Raw genomic sequence first — 26,097 nt, 5'->3', positions numbered from 1 at the left:
ATGTTACATCTAAAATCTGAGACAATAAAATGACAGACTTATACAAAGTATAACTACATTATCAATGGTTTTGAGTCTGTTATTTGGTTAATAATTTTACCAGCTTTGGAGTTACGCTATTACTACATGTTGAACAATATAACAACACATACTTTATTTTGTACAATGGTATGCTTTTTGAAAAAATGGATGATTTTTAAAAATCTTTTTAAAATAATTCTGTTGTTTGGGTGCTTCTGATGTCTCATTCAAATCAATAGTCTTATACATTTGTAAAATTCATATTCTGCATTTTATTATTTGGGGCCTATAATTCTCAAGATCACAGTCGGCAAAGTTTAAATCTGCTCTGTAGAACTGTTTCCATTAAGCTTTAAGAGGGTCCTTGTTTCATTTATTGAACTGAATTCACAAATTCTTGGGGTGAATAATTCCCATGTTATATCTATGCCTTAAGCATAAATCCCTTGGTGATACACATATTATTGTGTGTACATTGTTTTGCATTTAAAGGTGGAAGAATCAATGGCCGTGATGTGTGGATTTATAACTCACAGCTAAATATTTGGATCAGAGTTGCTTCTCTAAATAAAGGCAGATGGCGTCACAAAATGGCTGTCCTCCTTGGTAAAGTAAGAGAAACCACTTTTTATTACTATTGCTGGCACATTCCCAAAATAAATACCACAGTTGAATCCTTCATCTCACTCTCTGGGTATTTTGGATTCAAATTGTATTTCCTTCTATTTCTAACCTCAATAGATAAACTGAAGGTATAAACAATTTGACACTGTACTTTTGAATGGCTACTTTGTTCTCCCAATTTGGAATTTGTGGCAGTGCAGCACATTTCTCTTTTCATGCTCCATTGGAGTCTGAATGCCTAAGAAGCATTGGAAAATAAAGGAGTTACATCAAGTACAAAAACAGGCCAATGTCTAATCCAAGCAATCTTTTTCCCTTTATTGACTTTGGCAATCAGGCAGAGATATATTTATCTAGACTGATGTTATTTTTTTTCTTTATGCAAGTTAGAGACAAAACAAATTTAAAATAGTGTTAAAATAAATTCACCAATGTATTTTAAAGAAAATTGATTATTGACTGCAGCTAATAAATATTTAAAAATATATAATTTGGGGGGCGCCTGAGTGGCTCAGTTGGTTAATCATCCGACTCTTCATCTCAGCTCAAGTCTTCATCCTCAGGGTTCAAGCCCCGTATTGGGCTCCATGCTGGTTGTGGAGCCTACTTTAAAAAAATAAGTAAATAAATGTATGTTGGTTCTGAACCATTCTCTGTCCTTGGGAACCTGAGAAACACTTGTGGACTAGTGGTTTTCAAACTTTTTAAAAGCAGCCACACCTTCTTTTTTAAAGTTAAAAAAGTTAAATCTAATATAAAAAGCCATTACATAGAACAGATAAAAATACAGCAGTATGCCAAGGGCTCTTTAGCTTTTCTTTGCCTCCATCTCACTTAGCTCCTTCAAAGCTACCATAAATTAATGAGCAGTCTGAATAAAAGCAGCATACTTGCTTGCACATGTGTTTCTGACTGGTTCCCTGATACTCCCTTCTAAAAAGATTGTTGCCTCTTGGGCCCTCGCGGAGACATTTTAGAGCAACCAATGAGAAAACAGAACTGCTCTAATAGAAACAGAGATGGTGCAGGAACCCTTCCCAATCAGCCTCTCATCAGCCCTTGTCTGTTTCCCCATAGAGGCTTCTTGAAATTTCTATACCACAGAATATTAGTTTCTCAAAGCACAGTTTTGAAAGCTACTGTTAATTCCTAAGGATGTTGATCTATTGTGCTGCTGCTGTCGACAAGGTCAATGAAATAATGAGGACCTTGGGATAGATGTAATGGAAATAAAATACTAATTCTAAAAAAAAAAATTAAAATAAAATACTAATTCTATTTGGATATTTTCCAAAATCACTAGTTTGTCAGTAATTACTATGTTATATATAGTTTTGGTAGCCATGCTTCAAGAATGATAAAATATTACTGAAAGTGACAGCTAAAATATTCAAGGGGTTGGAAAGAGAAGAGAGCTGACTTAAAAAAATTGTAATTATTTAGCCTGGAAGTACAAAGGCAAATGCATATGACTTATGTCTCAAATATCATGTATGGATTGGTGAACACAAATTTATTTGACAAATGTTAGTATACTTGGCTTGAAGTTACTTAAAACTTAGAAGCAGTAAATCAAGACATGAAAGGAATCTTTCCTACCTTACATAGCAAGTACTCACATCATGGAAACTGTTACCCTAAAAAAATTACAATATAAACTGAATTCAAACCTATAAAAGTATTTAAATTTATAAATGGTCTCTTTAAAAAACCTGGGTAAGATGATTTGGAATAGAGAATCTGAGAGTAGGAAGGAATCGTAGAGAAAATTTCGTGTAACTTTTTCAATTTATAAAGAAACCTAATTCAAAGAGATCAGTCACTTGCCCAAGGTTACACAGAAAGTGATAAAGCTGGGGCAAAGCAAAGTTCAGGATTTTCTTAATCTAGAGTCCTTTCATCTTGGTGCCCACAACATATATTTTTAATTTATGCATGCAGGAGAATGGTAAAAAGTTTAATCCTCAAAATTATGTGATAGGTACTATTACTGTGTACATTTTTATTGAGGAAACAAAGACTGACTCTCAGAGGATAAGTAAACTGCCCGAGGTTTACATTTCATAGCAATGCTAAATATTGAACCCTGCCTCTCCTGACTTCAAAGCCATGCCCTTAATTGCTACATTGTGTCACAGTTTCCATACACTCTTCCAGCTGGGTGACCTTGAGTAAGTTACTTAACCACTCTGAACTTCATAGTGTTGGGAGAACAAACCCACCAAGAGATCATTTTAACATAATTTGAGAAGTGCAACATTGAAATACAAAATAGCATTGGCTGCTCTAGAAATTTGGAGGAGTACAGAAAGATAAATTGTGGACAGACTTGAATATGAAGTTTGGCCTTGACCACTTAGGCATCTGTCGTTGAACTATTAAGAGTTGGTGAAGTATTTTAGGAAGATGAATCTGTGGTTGAGGGAGCACAAGAGTGGAGACCAGGAGATTAATTGAGAAGTCTAAAATGGTATGGATCCTGAAGTAGGATAGTGGCAATGGGAAACAAAAGGAAGGGACAGATGTGAGATGCCATGAAAGAAGACTCAGTGGGACTTAATGGTTACTTAGATATGGAGGGAAGAATTGATAATTACTGTCGATTAAAGGAATTGTGGATGTTAAACTGAAAAACCTCTTTTAAGTTAAAAGTTTCTTGTGTGTCTCATGATTCTTAACGGGTTATCGGCATATAGGTCATTTAATAAATGGCTTGTTGATTAGTTCAGCTGTCACATAAAGATACTAATTTGCCTTCCTCATATTTGTGGAAGCCCTTTGAAATATACAGTATAGAGTTCATTATGTGTCAGGTACTTTGCTAATAAGCACAGTAGATACTAAAAGGAACAACAAGATAGGCACTGCCCTCAGTGATCTTACAGTCTAGTATTCCTTATCTAATATTTTAGTTTTATAGCTTTATTACTTCATAATAGTCAAACATTTTCATCATCCATGAGTGTGAGCATTAAAGAATCATGTAATTCTCAGTGTAAGCAGTATCATTCTTAAAGGTGTGAAGATTCGTTCTTGGGGGTGAAAAAATTGTACTCTTTCATATATAAAACACAGATATACATACAGTACATAAACAGATACACAGTATATCTGTGGTATTAAAACTTCATTGGAAGGTGCTATTATGAAAAAAAATGTCTAAAAAGTCTCCTTGGTGGTGAGAGGGTGCTAATAAAAGTCTCTAAAACTAAGCTAAATTTATTGCAATTATAGTTATCAAGGGCTTTTTAAAGAGGACAGATCCCTTAACTCCTTAGCCAACTAGTTAAAAATTCAGACTTTTGACAATTAGGATTTTTCCATGTATTTTGCATATAGGTATATGTTGTTGGAGGCTATGATGGACAAAACAGACTTAGCAGCGTAGAATGTTATGATTCCTTTTCAAATCGATGGACTGAAGTTGCTCCCCTTAAGGAAGCAGTGAGTTCTCCTGCCGTGACTAGCTGTGTAGGCAAATTGTTTGTGATTGGTGGAGGACCTGATGATAATACTTGTTCTGATAAGGTAAGCCATGTTCTCTTATAAAAATTACCAATGATGTATATGGGAAGAAGAATACACAAAGCTTATCAAATAGATAGCAAGGTCCCTTAGTGTGAGGGAACCTTTTAAAAATTGTCTAGTACTTTATACTTTGGGGGGAAAACACTGAGTTTCAAGTTACTGAAGTGAACTCCTAATATATCTAACAATTTCTGTAAAAAGCATTATCTAATCTTTTTTAAATGAAACTAATCTCAGCATTGGAATATTATACTAAATAAATTGTTTTAAACCTTTTACTGCTATAGTCTATAGAATCAAAAAATTACTGACAACACAGTTGGGAAGTGAATTAGCAGAGGGTAAGACAGTAACTACACTGCTTCCAAGTGGGTCATCTTCTGCATACTTTAAAAGTATTTTTTAGAACAAAAAAGAGGAAAGGAAACCTCTGTAATGTCAATAGAGGGCAGCTCAAAGTTGCTACAGTTCATCGAATTCCTGGGACAAAACATTTCCTTCCTGACATCTCAGAAAATACTGTTATTCTGGAATTGTCTGATGCCTAACCTGTTTAGCAATTGTTAACTGAATTTTGTCAATCAATTTTTTTTTTAAAGATTTTATTTATTTGAGAGAGAGAGAGAGAACATAGGGAGGAGCATAGGGAGAGGTATAAGCAGATTCCGTGCTGAGCACAGAGCCTGATGTGGGTCTCCATCTCACAACCCTGAGATCATGACCTGAGCTGAAACCAAGAGTTAGACACCTAACCGAATGAGCCACCCAGGTGCCCAATCAATTATTTAATTAAACTTTAATGTGGTCAAATGTTACATTTTTAGAATTCAGAATTTGTGATAATTCAAAGTATACTAAATTGAAGTTTACTTGTGTTCTTTTGAGGAAAGGACTTCCTAAAAGCATAGAGAAATTGTATTCAGATTGAGGTATTGTTATCCTATTTAACACAATTTTTTAAAAATCTAGACTGTTGGGGCATCTGGGTGGCTCAGTCGGTTGAGTGTCCGACTCTTGATTTCAGCTCAGGTCATGATCTCAGGGTCTTGAAATCAAGCTGCACGTTGGGCTCCATGCTCAGCAGGGAGTCTGCTTGAGATTCTCTCTCTCTCCCTCTCCCTCTGTTTCTGCCTCTCCCCCCACTAATGTGCATTCTCTCCTCTCTCTCTCTAAAATAAACAAATCTTAAAAAAAAAAAATCTAGACTGTTAGTTTAATGAAAGTAAGTAAAGAAAACTTATCATGGTAGTGTAGTATCCATTCATCCTGGAAACAACCTGTGTTTGTTACTCTATTCTGTTTGATAGTAATAAATTTGCATTTCTTTTGAGAATTTTATAAATCAGACATCTCCCTGTCAAGCTAACCTTTCTTAATTCTGTGAATTAATGTGAATTAATTAATGTAGTTAATGGGATTTAATTTTTAATCATGTTTCTATGTATTAGTAGACTTTTTTATTAAGTAAATTTGCATTTTTGTTTATAAATTTCAATAAAATATTTCTGTGTATTACTAGGTTCAATCTTATGATCCAGAAACCAATTCTTGGCTACTTCGTGCAGCTATCCCAATTGCCAAGAGGTGTATAACAGCCGTATCCTTAAACAACTTGATATATGTTGCTGGCGGACTGACCAAGGCAATATATTGTTATGATCCAGTTGAAGATTACTGGATGCATGTACAGAATACATTCAGCCGACAGGTAATGACATAAAACAGGTCCAAAAGAAAAATCAATCTAGGAGGGTCCAAATACGTGGCCATTATAAATGTACTGTAATTTCACTGTTAATATATTTCATGTATGCTTGAATTATTTCATAATTTTTAAAACCACGTAAAGCATGTAGTATGCCTGTTTTGAACTCATTTCAGGGAATTGTTTTATTGAAATAACTTATTTTGTACCATCCCATGGTGAAGCAGCCGTTGCACTTGGGCTGGTAGTTTTTTTTCCCTTGACCACTTAGAATCTACTCCTGTCCTTATCCCTATCTCTTACATATTTTGAAAGAGAAGAAATGCTCCCAAACTGGTTTTCTTTCCTTCTGTGGTTTTAATTATAAAAGAAATGGCTGGGCTCAGGTTTCCCTCATCCGTGTACACTACCTATACCCCTACTCCACCTCCACCCCCTGCCTCCCAAAAAGCCTTCTCTCAGCCTTTGATTCATGACTCTGCCCTCCCTCCAACCACCAAAATGCTTGATGTTCTAATGCTGGAAATCTGGATCTACCTATATACTACTCTAGAGTTATACTCAGAGGTCATTACAAGTAATCTCCTCAGTCTCATCCATATTCTCTTATTTTTTCTATCCAACCCTTAAATATGAGCATTCCTTGAGTCTCTTTCCCCTACCCACTTCCTAGTTTATTCTCTATTCCTGAGTGGTCACATTTATTGCCCAGTACTGATGACTTCAAATCTTTATCTTCATTAAAGCCTCTCTCTTGTGCCCCAGACTCAAATTTCCAACTGCCTATTTGGTATTTTTTATGATGTCCTAAGAGTTCAAACTTAAAACAGAATTCACCTTCTTCCCCAAGCCTACTTTTTCTGTTTCCAAACAACCCTAGTGAATGGAAAAACTGTTTCTTCCTTACTAACACTCACAACACTTCTGGCACCAGATACTAGATTTATTCCAACCAATTCTCCATCTCTAGCTGAATGTCTTACAGTTCAATTCAGTTCTGACACTATCTACCTGGAGTTAGCATCAGATTCCACAAGTTGAGGGCTCAGTTCAAGACTGCCACTGCTCTAGATGCCAAACGCTAGTTCCAGCTTGTCGCCAGTACTTTTGACTGGCTATAAATTAACATTCCCACAGCCCCCTCCTTGGGTTCAATTATTTGCTAGAACAGCTCACAGAACTTAGGGAAATACTTATGTTTATCAGTTTATTATATAATAAAGGATATCATAAAGGATACAGATGAAGTGGCACATAGGGTAAGGTCCAGGAGGGTCCCAAGCACAGGAGCTTCTGTCCTGGAGTTGAGGTGCACTACCCTCCCAGCACATGGATATGTTCACTAACCCAGAAGCTGTTCACATCCTGTATTTTGGGAATTTTTATGGAGTGGGGATGAAAGTTTTAAGATTCTAATTATGGCTTGATCTTTTGGTGAGCAGCACCCCCATCCAGGAGCCAACCGACAATCACCTCAAAAGACTTTCCTATCACTCAGGAAATTCCAAGGGATTTAGGAGCTCTGTATCAGGAACTGGGGGCAGAGACCAATATATGTTTTTCTATTATTTCATACCTAGACTTAATTTCTTAGATTTTCCTCACTTTCTCCTAAATTTGAATCCATTATATCAGTTCTATGTCCTCAGAGTTTTTCCTGTTCTTTTCTATTCCTATGGTTCCTGCTTTTGTTCAAGTTCTTATCAGTTCTTCCCTAAACAAAAACAGTATTCTAATTAGTGTTCTTTAATGTCTTCTCTCACCCATTTTGCCACTAGTTGTTTTCCCATAAATCTTATGTGTCTCCTCTGATTGGAAACATACTGAATAAAATCCAAGTTTCCCCACTTCATTCTAGGCCTTCTGTTGTCTGACCTCTGCTTGCCTTTTCAGCTTCACTTTCTGCAACTTTATCCCAATTATATAAGTGTCTGTAAAATTGCATATGCTATATAGATTGTATGTGTTCTTGCCTTGGTTCATGATGTTCTCTCAGACTCTAATGTCTTTTCTACCTTCTCTATTTGTAATTCTACTCTTTCAAGGACGACTTTATAGTTACAACAAACTGAAGTTTCCCTGTTCAGGATTAATCTCCTTCTTTTCTGATACGTCACTGCACTTATACCTCTATTATGGCGGTCATAATATTCTGTTATGTAATGTTTATTTCCATACCAGAATTCCGTCTTCTTGAGAATACTATTTTTTCTAACTCATTTTCTATGTATCTTGCATTAATTGGTGCTCAGTAAATATTTATTGAATAAGTAAACAAATGAGACAGGGCAGTAACAAGAGACCTAATTTTAAGAGTCTTATATGCAAGATGCGTAAGAGATATAGACTGTAAAGGTAATGAGTAGGGTTTGAATGTAACACCATTTTTCTAAAGTTTTTGACATTGAGGTATAGTCTCTAAAATGTATTCAAAGTAACATTGCCTCAACTGATGAAAGGGACATAATAAGACCTTCAGCTTCATGGTATAGAGGGAATATAATCTTCTATCCCTCTTGTATCACATTTGAGTAAAAATGAATCACATTCTCTAGTTCAATGGCCTTTCCTGGAAAGGACAATCTCCAGGTCTGTAGAGGTGAGGGTGTGCCCTACCATATAAGAACCCATATTATAGCCACATTCACCTGTGCGACAAGTGTTTACACTTACTTATAATTTTTTTTTAAGTAAACTCTACCCCCAACATGGGGCTTGGACTCCTGACCCTGAGATCAGGAGTCACATGCTCTACCAACTGAGCCAGCCAGACACCCCAATTTCTAAATTTTTTAATCAAAGCTAATCTTTATTGGCTTACAGTGAATATTTTAAAGTATAATACAGGGGCGCCTGGGTGGCTCAGTTATTAGGCGTCTGCCTTTGGCTCGGGTCATGGTCCCAGGGTCCTGGGATCAAGCCCCACATCGGGCTCCCTGCTTGGGGGGAGGCCTGCTTCTCCCTCTCCCACTCCCCCTGCTGCTGTTCCTGCTCTCGCTATGTCTCTCTCTGTCAAATAAATAAATAAAATATTTAAAATAAATAAAGTGTAATGCATTTTTGCCAAGAAGTACTGTTCATTCAGAACTTGGCTATACTGTAGAAAATGATAACAATTTAGGAAGATAATTTTCAGCATCTATCATAATGCAGGGCGTACAGTGAATATGTTTCTAACTACATGATTGAGATAAAACTAAGAATAAACAACAGGACAAACATGGCACATTTTTTCTAATTAATGAATAACACGACTTTGAAAATTTCAAAGAAAAAACATTTAGCTCAGAAGTATATTAAATCACGGGGCGCCTGGGTGGCTTAGTCTTTAAGCATCTCCCTTCAGCTCAGGTCATGATCCCAGGGTCATGAACCTGGGATCGAGCCCTGCATTGGTCTCCCTGCTCGGCGGGAAGCCTGCTTCTCCCTCTCCCACTCACCCTGCTTATGTTCCCTCTCTTGCTGTCTTTCTCTCTGTCGAATAAATAAAAAAATCTTTTTTTTAAAAAAGTATATTAAGTCTATTATGACAAAGAGAAATCATTGAAGTCCAAATCAAATATTCTACGTCAAATCTCTTGAAACAAAAAACACGGAGATTTCTGGGATTATCTTTTCTCCTCAGTTCATTCTTACTACCAGTACCTCTAAGTATATCTTTGTAGGGGTGCCTGGGAGGCTCAGTCGGTTAAGTGTCTGCCTTCAGCTCAGGTCATAATCCCAGGGTTCTGGGATCAAGCCCCGTGTGGGGCTCCCTGCTCAGCAGAGAGCCTGCTTCTCCCTCTCCCTCTGTTGCTCCCGCTGCTTGTACTGTCCCTCTCTCTCTCTGTCAAATAAATAAATAAATTCTTTTTAAAAATCTTTTTATCTTTGTAAATGTTATTGATTGGTAATTTTTGAACTGTGTTTGCCTACCATTTAATGCTAATCAGTGAAAAAGGAAAAATCAACTGTAATTTCATATTAGACAGTTGAGTCAAACTTTTTTTATTTTTATTTTTTTTAAAGATTTTATTTATTTGACAGAGATACAGCGAGAGAGGGAACACAAGCAGGGGGAGTGGGAGAGGGAGAAGCAGGCTTCCCGCCGAGCAGGGAGCCCGATGTGGGACTCGATCCCAGGATCCTGGGATCATGACCTGAGCTGAAGGCAGATGTTTAACGACTGAGCCACCCAGGCACCCCTGAGTCAAACTTTTTTTAAATGTTTAGAATATTAAGTGGCAAAAACGCTGAAAAAATGAGCTCTTTGTTTTGCAGATCTAATGGACCTAATGCAGCCTTTTTCTCTTTCTGTCCCTTACCATTTCCACGCCTCTTGACTCTGCGTAATTCCTAAAAGCCACGACTTGCTATTTTAAACATATTTTGCTTTTTAACTCTTGTCAGGAACATCCTTTGAAAAATTGTGGAATTTTTTTTTAGGTCCATGATGAAGTTTTTTCAGTCCCTCTTCAGTAGCCCAGGTATTTAAAATGTCATTAAAGTTTAGAATAATAAATGAAAAAATCTGACTCTAAGTTGGAATTTTAACATTTAAGCATTAAGCATTATAAAAAATAATAAGGGGAGGGTTTTTTTTTTTTAATATTAGGATCATGTTTCACTCCAGTCTTGAAAAATAACATTAAAACTTCATGTACTGAGGCACCTGCCTGGCTCAGTCAGGAGAGCAAGCAACTCTTGATCTCCGGGTTGTGAATTCAAGCCCCAGGTTGGGTGTAGAGATTACTTAAATAAAATCTTAAAAATAAATAAATAAAACTTCATGAATTAAAATATTTTTCTCTTGTTTTAAGACTTTATTTGACACAGAGAGAGAGAGCATACAAGCAGAGGGAACAGCAGAGGGAGAGGGAGAAGCAGGCTCTCTGCTGAGCAGGGAGCCAGACATGGGGCTTGATCCCAGAACCCTGGGATCATGACCTGAGCTGAAGGCAGATGCTTACCGACTGAGCCACTGAGGTGCCCCAATAAATTATTTTTCTTAAGAGCTGTCATTACTCTTGAGATTCTAATAGAGTGAAATAAGTTACTATATCTGATACAAGTAATTTCCTGATCTGAAGGAATAACTGATTTCAAGATTGCTTGCTTCATTTATTTCTGAGCATTATTACCTGAAATGACATTGTTTTTTGTTTTTGTTTTTTAAGATTTTATTTATTTATTTGACAGAGAGAGACACAGCTAGAGAGGGAACACAAGCAGGGAGAGTGGGAAAGGGAGAAGCAGCCTTCCTGCGGAGCAGGGAGCCCGATGCAGGACTCGATCCCAGGACCCTGGGATCATGACCTGAGCCGAAGGCAGATGCTTAACTACTGAGCCACCCAGGCACCCCTACCTGAAATGACTTGTAATAAGATCCTGTAATTATATAGTTTAAGAATCACCATTAAAGTGACTGTAAGGTTCAATACTATAGGCTAGGTTCTATCTGAAAACTGAGGATGATATTGTTTTTTGTTGTATTCAGAACTTTTAGAATTTATAGAAAGAGCTCACTGTGTTTTAGATGAAAAATGTTGTAGTTTGGCACATAATTGGTACAATTCATGGGTGACATTCTAGATAAAAGTTTGTCGTTCATTAATGATAATGGACCAGGTTATTCTGGGTATGTGTAAACTCTAATATAGGTATTTTTAAGTACTCACGAATTCTTTTAGACCGGAAGATATTATCTTCTATTATATAAGTCTACCAAGATTTAATTTCTTCTATAAGAGCAAAACTTAGGGGCACCTAGATGGCTCAGTCCGTTAAGCCTCTGCCTTCAGCTCAGGTCCTGATCTCAGGGTCCTGGAATCAAGCCCCACTTCAGGTTCCCTGCTCAGCCAGGAGTCTGCTTCTGCCTCTGCCTCTGCTCCCCTCCACCTGCTCATGCTTTCTCTCTTTCAAATAAATAAATAAAATCTTTAAAAAAAGCAAAACTTACATACACAGCAAATCTTGTCAAGTAAAAATGTTTATTGTACTGATTGGTAGAACCTATCTTGTTAGTTATATACAAATAGGATGATAGTAATATGTAATAACTTTCTGAATTAAAGTAATTGAAAAATTAAAGTAATGTAAATAGAATATTTGACCTACAGCATAACCAGATCTATGAAATAGGGAGACAATTTTAGTGTAATTTCTTTCTTGGAAGAATCACTCTCATCCTTGCAAGAATATTTGTTTTTTATAGTAATTATGTTATTGAGAGAAAAGAGTAAAATTCAGCTATGAATCCCATTATGTACAAAGTTAAAATATTATTTGGGGAGTTTCTGTATCCCAGCCAAGCCCCTATAACAGTGCTTTGTTAATTTGTTTATAAGTCTTTCTCTCATTCATTCATTCAACTTGTGGGTAATCTCACATAATGATTAATATTCCTACTCCTTGCTCAGGTAATAGCCACTTGCTGTAATAAAGGACCTCCCTGTAATAGGAGAAGCAAGCCACACTCTCTGAAAATATTTTTGTTCAACTACTATTAAGTTAAAACCCTTCTCTCAGTCCACTATCCCCACTTCACCTCCCACATCTTGGCCCCAATCATAACATATATTTTATTTTAACATTTCATTCATGCAAAATTATCTAGAACTCACACATAGAGCAGGAGTTAGGCAAAAGGGAGCTTATTTCATGACTTCTTTGTTTGTTAAAGCATGTCTTATTTTACTTTTCAGTTTACTACCAAATCCCTTACCTTTAAGAGTTAATTTTTTTTTTTTAAATGTATTTGGTTCAACAGGAAAACTGCGGTATGTCTGTGTGTAATGGTAAAATATATATCCTGGGTGGAAGACGGGAAAATGGAGAAGCCACAGACACTATTCTCTGTTATGATCCTGCAACAAGTATCATCACAGGGGTGGCTGCAATGCCCAGGCCAGTGTCCTATCACGGCTGTGTGACCATACATAGATACAATGAAAAATGCTTTAAGCTCTAAAGCCAGGATACCTCACCCAAGAAGCCACACTGATCCAAGATGAGAGGTTCTAAGAACTCCAGAGTGGGAACTTGACATATCTCCTTTGTGCCATGTACACAAAAAAGTAAAAATAATAATTGTGGTGCCTTTTCCCCGAAATATCCATCTTTCAAACTGTAATAAAGCCTTTCCTGTAATTGGAAAAAAAAATTTGTTGTTGAAAGTAATAGTGGTTATTGCTTGGGTTTTGAGAGTGTACCTTTGTAAGTACTTGTAAGAAACTCATGTGGAGTAGGAAATAATGTCTGCCTGTGTAACTTTCAGGAATTTGTGAATGGTTTCTCCATTTATATATGCTTATCTGTAAGCCTGTATATTCCTTATTTTGTCATACATGTATAGAAAATTGCATGACTTAGGCTTCATTTAGGTTGACTCACATAATGCTTAGAATGCTTACAAAGGGAGGAAGTCAGTTTAAAAAATCTTTTTCACTAAAAATATATCCAAACTGATTAATTTTATTGAAGATTTTTTTCAGTAATTGATAAAAATGTAATGACAACAATTTGAGTATCATAAAATACTGAATTATCATGACTTCTTAGAATTGCTTATATTAAACATATTTTTGGAAGAACATTGGGTAGGAGATAGAAAAGCAAGTGCCCCTAAAATGCAGATTAAAATTATAGGTTAATTCCTAAGAAAAAATTATGTAAGACTGTTGAAGGGAAAAACGACCCACTGTGGCTCTCAAAGTACTTATGTATCATCTCTAAATCCTCTAAGGAAGCATCTTTTCTTGAACCTGGCAAGAGAGTTGAAATCCATTTTGTGATACTATTTTGTGTAAGACAAGGACAGGTCTCCTCCCTAGCCCAGCAGGGTTTGACTTCATTAGTATGGTGCTTTGGGTGAGGACCTCTTCCCTGGCTATCCTCCTTTCCTGTGAACAGGTAAAAATCCTGGAGTCTCCACTCTTGAGTTGCCTTTAAAGGATAAAGCAGGGATCACCTATCAGTGGGTCCGTTTTTCTTTTAAAATTAGCTATCCAAAAAAACTAACAGTGGTATTTGCAGTCTTTTAAGATAAATCTTTCAGTTGGTACCAATTGCGGAAAATCCTGGTCAACATTCTCAAGCTTCTCTACAACAAATTGCCTTTGTCTAGATTTTTCAGCTCCAGTTTATAAGCTTACTAGTTTTCAAAGAGGAATGTAAAATTTTTTCTAAGGCAAATGGAATGGCAGGAACTGTAGTATAAGTGATTACTGTTATTCTTGGGTGAAAGATATAATTTACAACATTTTAGGGATATTCCAGGGATGTACCAGGTAGCCTGCTGGGTTTCAACTGCCCAGGCACTACTGTTGTCTCACGTAATTATATACTCCTTGTCACAGGAGAGATGATGCAAATGTGTGATTATAGTGCCACCAGATTTCTGTTAAAACCAAGTTAGTAATAAAAAAACCTAACATAGATAAACCATTTTGTTTTCTCATCTTAGAAGGATACAGAGATTCCTAAAAACTATGTGGCATCAGTGCCAACTTAGCTGGAATCTGAATTCTGAGGAAAACTCTAAAGATCTTATAAATGTTTAGGGAATTAAATTTTTCAAATCATAATTTGGAAATGATATGTACCTTTTTCTGATAATTGTCAGAGCAATTCAGGAAATAATTTTCTATCATTTTAGTTGAAAGACCATTGTAAATACAATTGGGATACTTGTTTTAATTCTAAAGTAAACATCTGCAATATACCTTTTGTAGATAATGGAACCTGTTTAGTTCAGAGATTCTTTGCGGTAGATGAAATAATGTATGAGAAAAGTGTTTTGTAAATGCTGAGGATTATACAAATGACACTTGTTATTTTTATGTGTATTTGTAAGATCATGCCCATCCATAAATACAGACACTTCACACACAAACCTTCTCAAGATCACTTGTATTGTAGTACTTTTGTCTATTGTAAAAGTATTAAGTATTTACTTGTATTTCTTTATACATTTATTTTTAATATCCATGTGTTTATTGTACTAAATTTGAAATGAAATCCTATAAAACAATTTGTTTAAACATAGACCTCATGCCAATATTGTTTAATTTTTTCTACATAATTTAAAACTACATAAATTAAGTAAGCCACCAAAAACTTAGCTTGAATCCTATGAAATTAACAATTTTTGAAATTACTCAACTGATATTTTAATACCCTTTAACTATTTATCTTCCTTTACTGATTGTTGATAAGTAATGGTGTTAGCATTGATAAAAGAATTTTAGGGTATAATTAGTATACCAAAAGGGATTCATCAACCAAATTGTGTCAGATTATATTCATACTGTCATCACATAGTTGACAGATTTCCTTTTGATAGGAGATGCTCATATAAGCCTTTGGGTTAGTATGTATGTATATACATGTATAGATAGATAGTATGGTCATGTACACACATATATACAAACACCCAAGAATTTGATCAGTTTGTGATGATCGGAAAACACATAAAGAAAGAATTGGTTGACTTAATTAAATTCATTTCCGGAAGATTTTTTTTTTTGTTTGGACATTTCTATAATACTCTTTTACATTTGAAAGTACATGATGGGGGGCACCTGGCTGGCTCAGTCAGTAGAGCATGCGACTCTTGATCTTGGGGTCGTGAGTTTGAGCCCCACATTGGGTATAGTGATTTCTTAAAAAAAGTTTGAAAGTACATGAGTATTAGTATAATGAGTTGTATACAGTCAGAATCTATGTAATACATAAATTTTCACGAGATCAGAAAACAAATTGGAGGTAGAGACAAGTTTGCTAAACCCATCTGTGATACCTCGGTGGGAAAAGGAATTCGAGTGTATGTTTTGTGGATTAACAGGAAAGTATAGTTGTTTTTTGTTCATGAACGTGTATTTTCCTATTGATGAGTGAACTATAAAGTGGTCTGATTTTTACAACAGTAGACCTTCGTTTTCAAATTTAATCTTCCCACTGACTACTGCACAGGTATGAAATAGTAGCTTATTGAATCTTCAGTAACCTTTTGTTTCCCTAGATGACTGAAATATATTTACTCCATTTAAACCAGGTGGTAAGAAAAAAATGGTGTAAATACTCAGGGAGGGTATTCACTTGTCATTTTTGCCTATTTGGGGTGTTTAAAGTGCCATAACTCTATAAACTTCAGTTCATGATCCTAGAGTAAATTTAATTTGGTAAATGAGCTTCACACAGGCAGTGGTTGAACATTCATTCTTTTATATTTAGAAAGATGAAAATGTTTTGTGGACTGATACATTTTCTCTTAGTGAATACGAATTGTTTATGTCTCTCTACTGTCATATACCCTTTTGAAACTCAGGAAAGACAAAGGTTCAGTTATACTACTTTTGTCAATACGCAAACCAGGTGTGTATTGTTTTTTTTTTTTTCCTGTTGTCTGGATATGGCAATAGATTTTTTTAAAAAAAGAATTGCTGTGAGAACCCAAACATGAAAAGAGAGGGTTTGAATTGTTGTGTGTGCCTTTCGTGTCTTGAGATTTATATGTGGAAAAGACATCTCCAGAGTGTATTTTCAAAGAGAAGAGATAGCTATTTATATGGTGCCAAGTGATAAGATAATGTCTCTTAAAGGTTTCCTATGGAAGCCTTTATTTTACTAAACTCAAGACACCAGTGAACCTCAACATAATTTTGGCCTTATTAGAATTTCTTGTGCATTATATTGAAAGCCAGGTTTACATCACCTCACCCCATTATTCTTTTTAGTTAAATAAACAAATTCGCCATATCAGGTAACCAGAATGGGGGCAATTTGGTTGGCCTTTAAGTAGGTTTGACTAGGTAGCTCTACTTACTGTCACATCTAATGCTAGACATCAGAAACCACTTGAGCCAGAGTGTGAACTGATAATTCCAGAGACATTTTCAACATACTTCAGACATTTTTTAATGTTTTTTATGAATGTGTTACATTTGTGTGATTGCCTTAGATATTAAATTTACTTAGTGCTAAAGATGATCGTAATTTTTTTAAAACAGCAGTAGTCATAACTTATTTTATATATTGTTCCAAAGAAAAAGAATTTAATGTTTTCAAAATAACTGCATCTGAATTTATGTGCCTTAAGTTCTCTAGTGCTATTTCAACTTTTTTTCATACTAAATGACGCTTACCTTAGATGAGTTTCATATTTGTTTCCTACCGAGTAAGTAAACTCCCCTTCTTAAATTTTTTAATAAGCACCATGTGGTTGCTTGGCAGAATGAGAATATTAAGAAATGTTGTTGAGTGTTTGGAGTTTTATTATATTTGAGGGTTTTGTTTGTTTTTGTTACCAAGGTGCTTTTTAAGATATTCAGACAAACATCTAACATTGATTAAACATTTGAAAACATCATTTGCAATATCTACATCTAATGTCAGAAAAGTAAATGTACTTATTTTTGTTCCATCCTTATGTATTATTTTTTTCCTTCTATAGTCTTTTATATTTCCTGAAAAAGTCCTTACTCTTGCTTTCCCCATCATCCCTCCCCACCCCCAGTTTCTTTATTTAAATTATTGAGAATTTCTGGAGGTAAGACAACAATTATAGAGTTGAAAAAGAGCATAATATGCTTTACAACTTGTATAGACCTATGGCAGCCAAATGTCACTTGCTTTCCGTGAGAGGCTCCAAGAATCTTCACAGTGAAAAAAAATGCTTTGTCATTTGTTCTCAATTTGGTTGTAGCACAGTAATACTTATATGTCTTGTTTAGATATACTTTGTGCATAGTTTAATTTTTTTAAAGTTGTATCTAATAAAATGTCCTTTAACCATTATTATTTGACTATACAGTTGTATTAAATTTTGTTTACCAAAAACTTGTTGCTTTGTTTTATTTTAAATACATCCAAATGAGGGGTGCCTGGGTGGCTCAGTCGTTGGGTGTCTGCCTTTGGCTCGGGTCGTGATCTTGGGATGGAGCCCCATATCGGGCTCCCTGCTCAGGGGGAAGCTTGCTTCTCCCTCTCCTGCTCCCCCTGCTTGTGTCCCCCTCTGTCTCTCTCTCTGTCAAATAAATACATAATATAAATACATCCAAATGGTTGTGCAAAAAAAAGGGATGGAGGAAAATTCATATTAATATATGTGCATATTTACTGGTATGTCCATAAAGTAACTAGAAGAATAAATAAAACATTGGTGTATATCAAGAAATACGGTGGCTGAGGAGCAAGTAAAAAGGAAACACCACTGCATACTCATATAATTGTATGTAATTATAAATATGCATATAATCAATGTTTTAGTCTGAACCACATGGAAGTGTTACCTATCCACAAAAAAAAATTTTAATTACCAGAAAGTTACCCATAACGTGTACTCTAGTGTTCTTTGATTTGACTCTCAAAAGTACCCCTGTAGTGATATTAAGAGTAAAGGACTTAAGAAATTTTCTTTCAGATGTCAAAGAGAGGGTATATTATTTACAGGAGGGGCAATGTCTGATTTTACATTAACAAAAGTAAAATTTTGAAAAGATACAAATACGTTATAGAAGCATGTGCAATGCTTAGCTTTTTATGCTTAGTTTTTAAATTGTGCCATAAAAATGGCAAGTTAGAGTGCTTCTTAAATAATAAATGTTAACAATTTTTCCTTTGACTCAATTCCTTTGTAGCCACACCTGGGAAGTGCATGGGCTTCATCAGAACTGATTCCAACCAGTGCTCTACCATAAAGCCATTTAACTCCTGAACCCTACTTTCCTTATTCTAGGAAAGGTCATGATCCCCACTTCACAGGCTTGTTGTAAGGAGATGAGCTAAGGGGACGTGTGTGTTAAAGGGTGAATAGTTCTGGCACAGAAGAGGAGAACATAAATGTTGGCTCCTTGTCCATGCAGCTAGTTTAGGACAAAAATGCAATACGTGAAAGTAGGGAAGGAGTTGAAAAAATAAAAAGTATTTGTTAGCTTAAAATTGGAAAACCATGGACAATGGGTAAAGAATTTCAATTTTATCTTTAAAAAATCACCTGTACTCTTGAGGCAGCTGACTGGCTCACTCGGTAGAGCATGTGACTCTTGATCTCAGGGTTGTTGAGTCCAAGCCCCAAGTTAAACATAAAGAGCTTATTTTATTTTATTTTTTTAAGATTTTATTTATTTGAGACAGCACAAGCAGGGGGCGGTGGTGGGGGCAGAGAGGGAGAAGCAGACTCCCCTGCTAAGCAGGGAGCATGACTCAGGGCTCAATCCCAGGACCCTGGGATCATGACCTGAGCTGAAGGCAGACGCTTCACCGACTGAGCCACCCAGGTGACCCAGGTAGAGCTTACTTTAAGGAAAAAAATCATCTGCACTCTTAATAGAATGAGGAAAAAAATGGGCTAAACCTGCCTTCTGCTTCTCTGATATTAACCATTAATGGAGATTTAGAAAATCAAAAGGCATGGTTTTCCTCCTAATTTTGTTGAGGCCTTTATTTTTTGTTTATATTATATAACGTTTTGACATATTGGGGGAACTTTGCTGGGAGAAACTGCCCTTCCTAAAACTAGCTAATTCCTGGAAACAGTAACCAACTTGTGAGTGAGCCGACCTTTCATATATAAACCAAACAATCTTTTGTCCATACCCCAGCCACCTCCTTTAACTCTCACACACCAAGCCAATATTTTCCCCACCCTGAATCACTCCAGGGCCAGGTACCAGACAACTATGAACAGCTCCTCTGTCCCGAAGCCTGCCAGCATTATTAAAACTAGCCAGTCTTAAACTGTATACCCTGTCCTGCCTTGATTTCCTCATGGAAACGCCAATAAAAGCTCTAGCATATGCTCTCCCCTCATTTCTTTTTTCTTTTTTAAGATTTTATTTATTTATTTGAGAGAGAGAGAGCACATGAGAGGGGGGAGGGTCAGAGGGAGAAGCAGACTCCCCACTGAGCAGGGAGCCCGATGCGGGACTCGATCCTAGGACTCCAGGATCATGACCTGAGCCGAAGGCAGTCGCTTAACCAACTGAGCCACCCAGGCGCCCCCTCTTCTCATTTCTTTTTGCCTCCTGACAATGGTGCTTTCTCTGTGGCCCTTCATGACATGGAGGAACTATGAGTAACATTAAACTTTTATCTCAATGGCACTGACCTCTTTGTATTGTCACTCAGTCACCTTTATAAATTAAGACTCACAAAGCACAGAGGGACTTAATGTTTTAGTGGGTAAAAAAGCACCAATTCTGTTTTTTATGGCAATACAAGAGCCTGTTCAGAATAGACCTTAAAACAGGATTTTTGAGTCATAGTTTGATAAACATAATAATCAGTCCATATGTACTGCAACCAAAGCACTAAAGAGGAATCAGTCCAAAGGAGTCCAGGCTTTGAGCGCTGATACCCTTTTATTTAGAGAAAGTACAATAAAGGGAGGCATCTTGTCCAAATGGAAGAAGAAAAGGAGATTTTAAAAGATCACATTTAGGGGTGCCTGGGTGGTGCAGTTGGTTAAGCCTCAACTTGGTTTCAGCTCAGGTCATGATCTCATGGATCATGGGATCGAGCCCCAAGTCAGGCTCCGCCGTCAGATTCTCTCCCTCTGCCCCTCCTCCCAGTGTTGCACACACTCTCTCTCTCAAAGGAAGGAAGGAAGGAAAAGGAAGGAAGAAAGAAGATCAAATTTATTTGTTCACACACACTCTCCATCCTACTGGGATTTGGTGGATGATACCAAAGATGGTAGGGCTTTATAGGAATTCAGTGTCCACATGTGTACAACAGAAGAGGTAAAACAAAAGAGAAAGCAAAAGCAACCCTCAGAAAGCTTTCTAGTACGGTATGGCAGCCATGGAAATGGGCCTGGCCAGCCGCCAACTACAGGGAGCATAACTGACCAAATAATGCCCCAGCTGCTGGCTTTGAAACCCATCTCGCATTTGCACTGAGGCCACGCATCCCACCAGCTGCTCCCAGCCAATGTCATGTGGCAGGGCTACTTAAGGCACATGTGTTCCCGAAAGATAGGTCTCCTTTTCGTTTCTTTTCTCTCCTTCTTCTCCTTCTTTTCCTTCTTCTTCTTTTTCTCCTTCTCCTTCTCCTTCTCCTTCTTCTTTTTTTTAAAGAGGGATGGGGGTGATGGGCAGATGGAGAGAGAGAATCTTACGCAGGTTCCCTACTCAGCACGGAGCCCGACACGGGTCTTGATCTCACAACCCTGAGATCATGACCTGAGCGGAAATCAAGAGTCCAACACCTAACCAACTGAGCCACCCAGGTGCCCCAAGACAGGTCTCTCCTGATGGTGAATTTTGGCTCCATGCCTCCCATTCTACTTTGTCCAGCCCTCATTAGATTACATGGTAATGCAGGATGTTTCTACCCAACCTTTCCCTCTTCCCTTCACTTGCTTTTAGCATCTAACGGCTCTCTCCCCATGTTTTCCCTCACAGAGCATTTCCTTGCATGTTTTCATTAAAATCTTTGCATATTTGATCTCATCTTCTCAGAGGACACAGGACTGATTTATGTAGAAAAAGTCCCTGGGGAAATCATTGCCCTAATGACAAAGTTAGCACTGTGGAGCCACCCACTAATCCTGGTTTTCTGAAAAGTCCTAGTTGTTACATTTAGAGTAGGCTCGGTAGCAGCGTAATGTGAAAATAGGTTTTATTTTATTTTTTTTTAAAGATTTTGTTTGTTTGAGAGAGAGACAGCGAGAGAGGGAACACAAGCAGGGGGAGTGGGAGAGGGAGAAGCAGGCTTCCCGCCCAGCAAGGAGCCCGATGCGGGACTCAATTCCAGGACCCTGAGATCATGACCCGAGCCGAAGGCAGACGCTTAACGACTGAGCCACCCAGGCGCCCCGTGAAAATAGGTTTTAAAATCATCTGTTTATAGGCACCTGGGTGGCTCACTCGTTAAGCGTCTGCCTTTGGCTCGGGTCATGATCCCGGGGTCCTGGAATCGAGCCCCGCATTGGGCTCCCTGCTCGGCGGGGAGCCTGCTTCTCCCTCTCCCTCTGCTGCTTCCCCTGCTTGTGCTCTCTCTCACTCACTCTCTCTCAAATAAGTAAATAAAAAATATTAAAAAAAATAAAGTACTGTTTACAAATGCCAGCTTTAACATTTACTACCTATATGTCTTTGGGTAAGATATTTAACCTTTCTGAGTTTCAGTTTCCCCCCTTCCCACTTAGGCTTGGTTTGAGGATTAAATTAGAATGTAAAAGCACTCAGCACTGTACATGACAATGGTGCTTCATCAGGAATGGTAGTAATTAATAGCTTACAGATTTCATTCATTTATTTATTCATTTATTTGGCAAACGCTGGAGTCCTTGATGAGGATCAGGCAGAATGTTTCCTACCAGCATTGTGTTAATGAATGTTACAGTCCCTGTTCTTAAGGTTTACAGATTGATAAGGGAAGCGGACATGTGAACAGATAAATTCTATATAGTGTGATAGAGGAAGTTATAGGCATTCCAGTTACTGAGAACTGTGTAAATAGGAATAAAGAATCATCAATTTTCAGAGTAAAGAGATTTTATGGTCTCTTCTTTCCGATTGTGCCAAGCACTGAACAAGGTGCCATGGGATTAATATATCAAATGAGATAGACCCTGTCCTCCAGAAGCTTTCTGTCAAGTGAGGAACTGCATAGCAATTAGGGAAGGACCGCTTGCTAAGACAAGGAAACATTGCACTAATGCCCTGGGTTTCTTTGGTTGTGGTTTTTTGGGGGGTTTTTTGGTTTTTAAGTAGGCTCCACACACAATGTGGGGCTTAAACTCATAACCCTGAGATCAAGAGTTGCATGCTCTACTGAATGAGCAAGCCAGGCGCCCCCTAATGCCCTGGTTTGTTGCATTTTTCACTTCTCATCTTGTGGCTTCCATACACCTACCATTCACCATGTTGTTGATAGCAAATTTGACATCTCACAGTCTTGCTCTTTTTTTTTTTTAAGATTTTATTTATTTTTCAACAGAGAGAGAGAGAGACAGCGAGAGAGGGAACACAAACAGGGGGAGTGGGAGAGGGAGAAGCAGGCTTCCCGCTGAGCAGGGAGCCCAATGCGGGACTCGATCCCAGGACCCTGGGATCATGACCTGAGCCGAAGGCAGACGCTTAACGACTGAGCCACCCAGGTGCCCTCACAGTCTTGCTCTTAATTTTGATTTCTACTATTATCCCGGGTCATTTTATCCACTTCTATGGCTCCAGTTATAACTGTATTTGAAGACTCCTAAATATAAATATTCAGTCAATATACTTGTATCCAAACGTCTTTCTTTTTTTTTAATATTTTTTTTAAGTAAGCTCTACGCCCACCATGGGGCTTGAACTAACCACTCCAAGATCAAGAGTTGCATGCTCCACCAACTGCACCAAAAAGGTGCCCCTGCTTGTATCCAAATGTCTTCTAGAAATTTCTGCCTTAGTCTTTAATATGGGACTACTAGCACCTGAAACTCTAGAATCTCTTTCTCCAAAAATACTCACTTATCTTGTATTCTCTCTTCTGCAACAAATAGCAACAAAATTGCTTCTCAAAGGCAGAAATCCAGAAGTAATTTTTTTCTGTTATTCAATCCTGCATTCAAATATATATTGAGTATCTACCTTGTGCTTGGAACTCTTCCTCCTTGATATCTAAATCTGCCTATCTCTCTATCTGTCCCTCCATCTATCTATCTTTCCATTCTCCCTCCCAATGTCTTAGTTCAGGCCTTCATCATCTCTTGTGTGGAAGAGACTCCCAAATGGTTTGCCTAAGATCAAAGCTGGCATGCGACTGAAACCAAATATATCTGAATAAGGAATTTATTGGAAGGCAGTAAAGGCTCATAGAATTGATAAGAGAGCCAAGTATCAGACCTGGAAAACAGGCAGAAAAGAGCCATGAAGAAGGACACACAACAGTGATCTTTAAACGGAAATAATCTGAATGGAACATCCCTGCCGATCCACCATAACTGCTAATGAATTTATCTTTACCTCATTTACTCCTTGATTGAAATCCCTGGTGGAAGCAATCAATTGATTGACACTAGTTCATATACCTACTGGTTGCTAAGGGCCAGGGAGAGAGATCTGAATTCTTTAGGGAGAGGAAGGCTTTGCTTCTTGCCAAAATAAATACAATATGGAATTCCCCAAATCTTGGAGGGGAGGCAGGGGAGTGGAATGCTTCGCGGATTTACCAATCTCTGTGCCTTGGCTTTCTTCTTCTGGAATACCTGACCTCCAGCTATCTCTCCCATTCTCTGAAAGAGCTTAGAATTCATTTCCTCAGGGGAAATCCCACGACCACTCTCTTCCCACCCCAGTCTGAGTTAGATGAGCTCTTGTGTATTCCCATTACCCCCTTTATATACCTCTGTCATGGTACTTTTCTGTTTATTTGACTCTTTACCTCATTCTCCCAGGTTATGGACTCTTTAAATCAGGAACCATTTCTTATTTGATGAGATCCAAGGATCTAGCCAAGAATCCAGTCCAAGGGAAAGGACCAGCTGGACTAAGAAGCCTTAGTGGATAGTATCGGAAAGCCCCAGGTCACTGAAAAGTGAAAAGAGAGAGAAGAGAAGGTAGAGCGCCAGTGACAAATGACCTATTTTGAATATGCCTAGAACTGGAAAATCTCATCAATATATGTTAAATTATATTCCTAATGATTTCATAGCATCTTACATTAACAGTGACTTCCCCTGACCTTATCATTAGGTTTCGGGTTTCTGTCTAAATTTAGGTTTGGAGCAACCCTATCCTTGCTTCCAAGTCCAACTCAAATGCTGCCTCTTCTATAAAGCCTTTCCGATTTCGAAACGGATTTATTCTTCACTCCTTGAGGGCAAGGACCAAGTCTGTCTTATAAACCTAACTCTATTCCTAGGACTTGACAAAGTGCCTGGTACAGAGTAGGTAATGAATATTTATTTTATTGATAATTACTATGGGAAGCATGAGGGGTATGTCAAAAAACAAAGGAATAGGGAAGTTTTAAAGCCTCCAAAATTCTTTAGTGGTCCCTGGTTTGGTTTACAGCTATTGCCTCTCTTTTGTTATGCTAACTGGAAGTCTTAATTGATTGCTACCCAATCTTCTATTCCTGACTTATTCTGCTACTGATACCCCTACCCCCCACCTATTAACCCTACCCCCACAGCTGCAATGATCCTGTTTTTATCAAAATGTTATAAATTACTCCCAGAATAGTGGTGTGAAGAGTTTTATGGACCCACACCCCAGCAAAACAACTGTAACTGGTAAAAATAATATAAAAGAAAAGAAACCATTTAAAGTCTCTAGAAATTGCCCTAAGGGCATATAGTAAGTGAAGAAACATTTATTCAAGAAAATCTACTAAAATTTAGTAAGAACAGAGAGTCTGTAGCACTTAAGCCACTTCACATTCTTAACCTCACCCTCCCACCTAACTCAATGTGACAGAAGCTACACTCCAAGCCAGTATGATCAAGAAGGTGAGGCTCATCCCAGTTTTCAGTCAAGGATATTTCTTTGGGAAGGGCAGGCCATTAGCATTCCTCATCCCCCACATCTCCGTGTTTTTGCCTAGGCTAATTTCCAGGTGAGTATCACTGAGAGGTGACGACCCCCTTCCTCCAGCTCCCCGCTTGTATGTTAGAGGTTCCACCCCAAAAAAGACAGACTGAGCAGACCAGAGGCTACCACCCCAACCCAGCACTCTGCTTGTAAAGCTGACTATTTTAAACAAGTGTGGGGAAGTTCAAGCCTAAGGGAGGTCTTGAAAATCATGGTGGTGGGCCATTAAGAAGATCCTGGTGGCTCCAAGAGACCAATGAACAACATCACAGGCAAGCTAGTTTATCAGTGAGAACTAGGGAAAGAAACCAGCTAAGAAGACCCTTCCCAGGATCAGAACAAACCTCAAAGACTGGGCTCAAGGGCGCCTGGGTGGCTCAGATGGTTAAGCGTCTGTCTTCAGCTCAGGTCATGATCCCAGGGTCTTGGGATCGAGTCCCGCATCAGGCTCCCTACTCCTTGGGAGCCTGCTTCTCCCTCTGCCTCTCTCTCTGCCTCTCTCTCTCTCTCTCTCTCTCTGTCTCTCATGAATAAATAAATAAAAAGTTTAAAAAAAAAAAAAAAGACTGGGCTCAAAAATTAACCCTGCAAAGAAACCTGGCTGGCTCAATGGGAAGAGCATGTGACTCTTGATCTTGGGGTCATGAGTTTGAGCCCTATGTGTAGAGATTACTTAAATAAATAAAACTTAAAAAAGAAAATTAACCCTGCAAAGGA

At 37.8% G+C, this 26,097-nt stretch overlaps 1 protein-coding gene across 10 annotated transcripts in view; it reads left to right on the top strand.

Annotated features, from left to right (window-relative positions):
- KLHL24 (kelch like family member 24) overlaps positions 1 to 17,695 on the top strand; it is a 43,584-nt gene extending 25,889 nt beyond the window's left edge. For all 10 annotated transcript variants that reach the window (XM_028100873.2, XM_028100865.2, XM_028100866.2 and 7 more), the window contains 4 exons: positions 514 to 632; positions 3,985 to 4,173; positions 5,693 to 5,881; positions 12,627 to 17,695. In XM_028100873.2, the coding sequence (XP_027956674.1) occupies positions 514 to 632; positions 3,985 to 4,173; positions 5,693 to 5,881; positions 12,627 to 12,827 (698 nt within the window). In that variant the 3' untranslated portion in view covers positions 12,828 to 17,695. The remainder of the gene's footprint in view (positions 1 to 513; positions 633 to 3,984; positions 4,174 to 5,692; positions 5,882 to 12,626) is intronic.
- Positions 17,696 to 26,097: the final 8,402 nt, after the last annotated feature.

Source organism: Eumetopias jubatus, unplaced genomic scaffold, assembly GCF_037043125.1.
Source record: "Eumetopias jubatus isolate StellerSeaLion01/CBP00866 unplaced genomic scaffold, mEumJub1_p1.0 scaffold_1, whole genome shotgun sequence".
Lineage (NCBI taxonomy): Eukaryota > Metazoa > Chordata > Mammalia > Carnivora > Otariidae > Eumetopias > Eumetopias jubatus.
This window is presented reverse-complemented; position numbering and strand designations above follow the sequence as displayed.